This window comes from Lygodium microphyllum, chromosome 4 (genome assembly GCF_053477565.2).
Source record: "Lygodium microphyllum isolate KBCC chromosome 4, Lygodium_microphyllum_v1.1.10, whole genome shotgun sequence".
Lineage (NCBI taxonomy): Eukaryota > Viridiplantae > Streptophyta > Polypodiopsida > Schizaeales > Lygodiaceae > Lygodium > Lygodium microphyllum.
This window is the reverse complement of record NC_141138.1, coordinates 81099690-81108227: the sequence shown is the minus strand read 5'-3', so window position 1 is coordinate 81108227 and position 8538 is coordinate 81099690. Positions and strand designations below refer to the sequence as shown.

General features: G+C 42.6%; 1 protein-coding gene across 1 annotated transcript; it reads left to right on the top strand.

Annotated features, from left to right (window-relative positions):
* Window positions 1-220: 220 nt before the first annotated feature.
* Window positions 221-1105, top strand: LOC148037229 (putative eukaryotic translation initiation factor 5-2). The gene has a single exon (XM_087677082.1). The coding sequence runs from the start codon at window positions 221-223 to the stop codon at window positions 1103-1105; it is 885 nt and encodes a 294-aa protein (XP_087533208.1).
* Window positions 1106-8538: the final 7433 nt, after the last annotated feature.

Sequence of the window (8538 nt, the reverse complement as noted above, 5' to 3'; positions counted from 1 at the left end):
TAAGAGGACAAATCTGCTGTGATAGAGGAGAACAAAGGGATAGTTTGGGACGAAGTAAGGAATCAAGGATGCTGTGGCAAAAGAGCTCGGAGGTGCAAACACTGTGATAATTGAGAAGTTTGGAAGAGTGAATTCTAGTGCGATAGGTAAGCCGAAGAGAAAGAAGTAATCAGAGTTTCAGTGACTAACAGAAGAAACGGCATCAAGAAACACAGAGCATATGGAGAAGGGGACACGCTTTCAAAAAGAAATCGAGGACTTGAAGACGAATAGCTCATGGGCACAGTCTAAGTTTGATGATAAAACAGGCACGTCTATTGTGAATGGCTCACATGATACTGCAAAATTGGCAGGGCTTTTGGAAATTTTCATTAAGAAGTATGTGCAGTGCTATGGATGTGGGAATCCTGAAACCGAAATTCAGATTTCGAAAAGCCAGCTGATCACTCTCAAGTGTGCTGCGTGTGGTTTTATCTCAGATGTGGACATGCGAGACAAGCTTACAACATTCATACTGAAAAATCCTCCAGAGACAAAGAAGTCAGGGAAGGAGAAGAAGAATCTACGCAAGGCAGAGAAAGAGCGGTTAAAAGAAGGCGATGCAGTTGATGAGGAACAAAAGAAGGCTAAGAAGGAGTTTAAGAAGAAAAAAGGTCATGATGAAGTTTCCAAAATCTCCAGGAAAAAATCTACAACTTCTGATGAAGAAGAGCACTCTCCTGCAGCTAGCCAAGCTGATGAAGAGGAACCTGTTGTGGAGAGTGATGATGGCGTGGAGTGGCAGACTGATACATCACTTGCTGCTGCTCAGAAACGCATCAAAGAACAACTGACTGCTGCCACAAGTGAGATGGTTATGCTGGGAAATGAAAGCCATGATGCAGAAGAAATGACAGAGAAGGTAAATGTTAAGGAGGTGAAAGTGCCGAACAAAAATTCTATCAGTGTCAAGCATGCTGAACCTGAGGCTGAGAAAGTTGAGTCAAAGATGGTGAAGAAGGTGGAAGATAAAGTTCGCTCAACACCAACTGAGATGCTGAATACTGTTCGCAAAGTATTGAGCCCAATTTTCATGATACATACCTTAAAATTTTGGATAAGATAAACTCCAAGGTTTTACATAAGGAGGTGGTAACCATGTATGAAAACTGCAAGGTTCTTTAAAAGTTACAGAAACAGCCCATCATAACAATATAATATCACCTATTCATCCCATTCAGCTTGGAGTAACCCTGAAAACTTGATGATTGAGCTCACTATAAAGAGAGTCATATACCATCAGTGGATTACAAGAATGTTATTGGTATACTTTACCTGTATGACATGCTGAAGCTAAAACAAAATTTATTGATTGAAATCTGGAATTATTGTATGGTTAATATATGTCTCAGAGTTGAATGCTAGAACCATATCTGACATTGGATTATTTATTTGTTTGATCTTCCATCTTGATATATATCAAGGTCTTCTGAAGACGCGACTATGCTTTCATAAACCCTTCGACATCTTTGGTGAACCCGACGTGAAAGCGTCGCAGAAATTTCAGGATGGGAGATACTTCAGCCTCTATTTCAGCTTCCTCTACAACTCCTGCTGCCTCTACTTCAGCTCCATCAATGACTGCTGCGTCAAGTACTTCAATGGAGGATCTAAAACAGATTTTGCAGAATATGTCCATGTATATGCAGCTCCAAAATCAACAAACACAAATGTATATGCAGCAGCAACAGCAATTGCATCAACAGCAGTTGTCTCAGCAAAGGCAACTCTATTCGGAGCAGGATAATGCAAACAGCGCGACTAAGGCTATTGAAGCAGTTGAGAGTGAGAAGAAGCTATTTGACGGGCGTAATGTTGCAGCATATTTGAAGACATATAAGATCAAGATGGGGTTTTTTGGAGTTCCTGCTGGACTTATGAGTAAGTACTTCCTTCGTCTTGTCACACCTGCTTTGAGGACAAAGGTGACTGATTTATTTATTCAAAATACACATTGGCAAGATTTTAAGAAGGCTTTAAAAGAAGAATACTTCCTTGAGGACTTTGGTATGGCTACTCGGCGGTCATTCCGAGAGTGGGTCTACATGCCAAACAAAGGTCTTGCTGCTTCGGAGTTGATTCGAGAATTTGAAGAAAGGTATAGTCAGCTTGATGCCATTGAACAAAGAGCATTGGATGTTGAAAAAGTTGAGCTTTTCTTGCAAGCTGTAGATCCTGCTCTTCAAGAAGAATTGGGTGAGCTTCTTGAAGATCGCACAAAGCCTATGGGTCTTAAAACTGATTGGCAGGATGCTCAGGATGCAGTCTCGACTTTGACCAAGAGGAGGATATGGAAGACTCGCCTACAGAATGGTTCCATGACACCTACACCATCATCTGCTCCTATACCTACTTCTATCCCTGTTATTTCTTCTCCTCCTCAGCCAGTTTCTTGGCCTATGCCAGTGCCTACTGTTTCTACTCCACCTATTCCTCCTGTTCCACGACCGATGCCTACACCTTCTGCTCCAAAACCATCCGCTCCATCCGTGCCTACTTCTCTTGATGACATAATCAAAGGTATCACAGATTTGACACTTGAGTCAGTCAAAGCGGAGTTGGTGGGTAAGTTGAAGGAGCAGTCTGCTTCGACTGCGCCTGCTACTTCTTCTAGTGCTCCTATTGCACCTAGGAGTGCTCCTAGTGCACCTAGGAGAGATCGGAGATGTATTTGGTGTGATAGTACGGAGCATCAGCATTGCAGGGATTGTGACTCTTTCCAGGATGCAAGGAGACAGAATTTGGTATATTGGGGGCAAGATGGTAAGATTTGGTTGACTGAGATAGGAGCTCCACTTGCTACCAACTTTGGTAAAGGTGGAATGAAGAAGTTAGTGGAGGACATGGCTGCGCATACTTCTTATGTGACGGCTAGAGGTGATGCTTCTGCATATGGAGTACAGATTGAGAAGGGATCGGAGACTCAGTCCGCACTATGGACTTATGCTATGGAGACTGCAAACAAGGGAAAAATTCAGCAAACTGTTTTGACTAGCGCAGGCTCTAGCATCAGATGAGAGACAGGATGGGACTCGCCTGTTGACAGGTATTCTATTTATGCTTATTTGGCTAAATCTCATGGTGCAGATGTATTTGTTGAGGAGAAGCGTAAGAGGGATGAAGACAACCCAAGTACAGCTAAGAAGACTAGAGGGGGTGAGTTTGTTACTCCACCTACTGCAGGACCGTCTTCACGATCAGGGCCAGATCGACAGATGGAGGATGCTCAAAAGAGGGAAAAGAGGCAAGAGCCTAGAGAGAGAAAGCAGCCAGGATTCAGATTGATGTCTGACATTGAGACATCTACAGATATGAAGAAAATCTTTAATGATAAGATACTTGGCAGTGAGGTGACTTTCACTATTTTCGAGATTTTGGGCATCTCAAAAAGAGAGTTTCAGGATCAGTTTCAGGAGGTCCTGAAGAGGAAAAGACATGCATTGGCTACCACTGATACACAGGGAGTTTTGATTGGAGAGTTGGATGATGATGATGATGAGGTTATGGTTGATAATGCTTCTGTTTTGCCGCAGGTAGAGAAGAGGGTTCAGCCTATGCATTATGCTGAAATTGATGAGCCTGTTTTGATACCGCGTAGTCACTTTTCGCGGAGCCATTGGGCTAGGGCAACTACAGAGACGATGGTAAAGATTGGAGAGAAACAGGTGCCTTATGTTGCATTGGTTGATCATGGTTCAGAGATTAATCTCATAGTACGTGGAGTTTATGAGAGTAATAGATGGCCTATGGATGTAGAGCATGGGTGGCGTATGAGAGCCGCCAATAACACTGCAGGTGATCTATATGCTGCTAACTAGTGTCAGGGTTTCTATTGGTGATGTAGAGGAGGATTTTCATTTCTTTGTGCAGGATTCATGCTCTTATCCCATAATTCTTGGTCAGCCATTCATTACAGAGATGCGCATGGAGACAAAGGTCATGGATGATGGATCTGCTTATGCACGGATTCGCAGTAAAGATGGTATGAGAGCAGTTCAGTTTATGACTGTATGTGTGAACCATGTTAGAAACAGGGATACTCTCAGAGATGCACCCTTGCCCACTGTGAGGGATTCGGGTTTTCATTAGGTACCGCCGTTTCGCGAGACGACGGTGGTACAGAGGAGAGGAGATTGGAGTTCTCGCCTCCTGGCAGCAACAGTGTTTTCTCCTCCGGTTATGTTGGGATTTCAGCAAACAGTTCAATGAGTTATCAGAAGACTTCTAGATTGTCTAGAGCTGCCAGGCAGTATATATGCAGGAAGGAGAAAAATTTGAAAAATGCAGGAATTTTGGAGGATGATGAGCACATAGATGGTATGTATAACAGTGTGATTTGTGCAGATACGATGTCAGAGATGGGAGATATGCTGAAAACTGAAATGCTGAATTGTCATGGTAATGTATTAGTGCAATCCCTGGACATGTTTCATGAAATTGCAGATTTTGTGTCACAAATTGAGTCAGAGGCTGAGGAAACTCAGCAAAGAGTATTGAGTGCTGAAGAAATTCAGCAAACAGAGTTTCCAGCTGGTTATGATCAGCTTTCAGAGAGACAGAGGGCTGAAAATTTTCAGCCAACAGAGTTTACTGCTGAAATATTTCAGCATTCAGAGTTTGGGGCTGTTTCTATGCAATCCATAGAGCAGAGGGCTGAGAATATTCAGCCATTGGAGTGTAGAATTGCTGATTTATAGCAAGGTTTATGTAATGCAGAAGAGCATAATGAAGCCAGGGTTGACACGAAATACAAAACTGTGGATAAGAAGGTGAAGCCGGTTGTTGTACCGCTTCCACCTGACAGTGATCAGCAAATAGAAAGGGCTGCTAAACAGCAAATTTTGAGGAATCCGGAGCATATTGGTCATAAATTTTCAGCAGAGACACTTGCTGAATTGAAAATTGGAAATGGTGATTTCTTGTTACCCATGGAAAAGCAATGCTTTCAGGAGATGCTTGAGCGTCATGGAAGGGGATTTGCTTTTGTCCCACATGAGATTGGATGTGTGAATCCTAATATTGTTGCTCCTATGGTCATCTTTACTATTCCTCATATTCCATGGAATCTCCGACCTATTCCAGTGCCTAAAGCACACTTGCCAAAGCTGATTGATTTATTGAATGAGAAAATCAGGATGGGAATCCTTGAGCCTTCATCTGCACCATACTCAAACAGGTGGTTTACAGTTCCAAAGAAGAATGGTACTCTTCGATTTATTCAGGACATGCAGCCAGTGAACAGAGTTACTATCAGGAATGTTGGTATAGGTCCAGTTGTGGATGAGTTTGCAGAGGCATTTGCTGGACGTGCCATCTATTCTTTGGGTGATTTGTATTCAGGTTATGATCAGTTTCAGCTGGCTTTGGAAAGCAGGGACATAACCACCATGAGAACTCCTATTGGGCTTGTCAGGATGTGTACCTTGCCTCAAGGTGCCACTAATTCTGTTGCACATATGATGAATGCCATGCATAAGGTCCTTCGTGATTACATACCTCAGCTTACTATGCCTTTCTTGGATGATGTGCCCATTAAGGGGTGTGCAGAAGAAGAGAAGAATGAGAGCCTAAATGAGCAGGGATGCAGGTACTTTGTGGCTGATCATATTTCAGCATGTGAGAAGATTTTGGCCAGGTTAGAAGAAGTGAACTTGACACTTTCAGGGCAAAAATCTGTTTTTGGAGTGAATGAGGTTGTCATTGTTGGGCATATGTGTGGATATTATGGCAGGAAACCCTCACCTGATAAGGTGAATGCTATAGGCAAGATTGTAGAGTATTGTTCTACCACTTCTGAGGTACGGAGATTCATTGGTGCTTGTGTGTTTTATATGATTTGGATACCTCATTTTGCACACATTGCAGATTGTTTGTATCAGTTGCTTCGAAAGGGGCAGAAATTTTATTGGGATGAGAGCCACACTAGAGCCATGCGGAAATTGAAGAAGTTATTGCAGAATGCTCCTACTCTCAGGAAAGCGGATTATAATTGTGATAGGCCTATTGTATTGACAGTTGACACTAGTCCAATTGGCATAGGTTGGGCTGTGGGTCAAGATGATGTAGATGGAAATAGGTATGCTATTCGGTTTGGGGCGAAAGTCCTAAACGAGAGACAGAGGAGATATCCGCAAATTAAGAGGGAGTTATTGGGGATTGTGACGGCTCTCAAATGTGACAAGGAGTACTTTATTGGAGCTTCAGTTGTGGTAGAGACAGATTGCTTGCCATTGATTGGTATGATCACGAGTTGCTCTACTTCGGATATAGCCATGTTGAGATGGATTGCATACATCAAGTCATTAAATCCGGAATTTAAACACATAGCAGGGAAGGATAATCCAGTGGCAGATATGTTGTCTAGAGCCAGGTATGATGATGAGGAGACTCTACTTGCAGAAGAGGATGATGCAGAAATTTCAGCCACTATGGTTGATCATGTTTGTCATGTCTTTGATATTATGGCTTTTACAGAAGAACTTTATGTTGGAGATTGGTTGCAGATTGGCAGGTACCTTAGTACACTAAGCAAAAGAGATGAATGGACAGATGAAGAGTTTAAGAAGATCAGAAGGAAAGCCTATGGTTATTTTCTCAAGGATGGATTTCTTTGGAAGCATCCGAAGAAAAGAGGCGGATTACCTTTGCAGGTTGTCTGCGATAGAGAGACACAGTTACAGGTGATGAGGGAGTTTCATGAGAGTCCTTGGGCTGGTCATAGAGGAGTATGGGCTACTTATGAGAAAATCAGGGAGAAATATTGGTGGAAAGGCATGTACAGAGATGTTTCTCACTTTGTTGAGACTTGCAGAGACTGCCAGATGTATTCAGTAGTGCGTCATAGAGATGAGCTTCATCCGACCTATCCGCTATGTATTCATTATAAGTGGGTAGTTGATTTGGTTACCATGCCTATGGGTCTATGGCAGATGAGGTACATTGTTTTGGCTAGAGAGGATCTTACCAATCATGTTGAGGGCAGATCTTTGAGAACGAAGACCACTAGTGCAGTGTGTAAGTTCTTATTGGAGGAAATTTTCTGCAGGTACGGATGTGTGGGTAAGATCACTGCGGATCGTGGTGAATTGGATGCAGATGAAGCTAGGGAGTTTTTCTCTCAGCTAGGAATCAAATTGGCTCTAACCACAGCATACAATCCAGAGGGAAATGGGAAGAGTGAAAGAGGGCATCCGCCAATAGTGAAAGCATTAGCCAAAGCATGCAGAGGACGGATTGGAGAATGGCCGAGACTTCTACCATTTGCTTTGTGGGCTGATCGTACGACCCATAGTGTTACCACAGGATATATGCCTGCAGAGTTGATGTATGGTCAGAAACCTGTTATGCCGATTGAGAATTGTGCTTTGACTTGGTCAGTTTTACCTTGGCAGGAGGATTTGACGAGAGAGGAGCTCTTAGCTCTTCGGATTCGACAGTTGGAGAGGAGACCTGAGGATATTCAGCTAGCTATTGACAGGTTGAAAGTTGCTAGACTAAGGAACAAGGACAGGTTTGATAGCAGGCATCGCTTGCGGCCTAGAGCAATAGAAGAGGGAGATTGGGTATTGGTCTTTGATAGCAGCCTTGAAAATCAGCATACTGCACTTCGGAAGATGGTGAAAAGATGGTTTGGGCCATACATAGTCAGACATGTCTTTGATAATGCAACATATGACCTGACAGAATTGGATGGAACAGTGCTTAGAGTGCCTATTGCTGGAAAAAGAATCAAGATATTCAAGAAAAGAGATGATGAGGATTACGCATTGGAAGAATTTTTGAGAGAAGAGCAACGACAAGAAACTCCAATGGAAGAGATAGATGATATGGCTGGATATCTTGTTGATCTACCGGAAATGCATAACGAAGAGATTGATTTGTTTGTGGAACTTGATGATAATGATCATGGGTAGTTGGCCCATCCGGAGGATGCGCAGGATTAGAGGGGGTGGATGTCGTATTGCTGCGCATTCGAGGTGTGTAAACCACCCAAAAGTTGTGCATGGGATTTGGTACTTTGTAAATATTTAGTTGTTGTGTTTACATTTATTTTCTGCATATGAGTATAGTGAGGAGGAGTTGGAGGCATAGTGGTGAGCAAGATGAGATGCTTTCAGCCTATGTTGTGCAAGGTCAAGAGAAAAGCATTTTATCATGTTACAAGCAAATGCAAGATGAAGGTTGTATTCTTTGCAAGGCAATATTTGTCCTTAGCCTTCAGGCATGCATAATAGTCATAGAGAAGATGACATTACTAGAAATTATACAAGCAAAGATAACACAAATGCATTGAAGGATGTGTTGGATAATGGGGCTTCACCAAAAGCAGCTGATTATGATAACAGAATTGCCTTACATCTTGTCGCTAATGGAGTTGCTACTTTAGTATAATGCTCTTGACAATCCAACGGATCGTTGGGATAGAACAAGTGTTTTGCAACATGGCTGATGCAACATTTTAACTTATAGTTCACACATCTCGGCTTCTTTGCGAGCATT

Excerpts from the sequence above, each read along its gene's own strand:
- LOC148037229 (XM_087677082.1), top strand. The coding sequence starts at position 221 with ATGGAGAAGGGGACACGCTTTCAAAAAGAAATCGAGGACTTGAAGACG.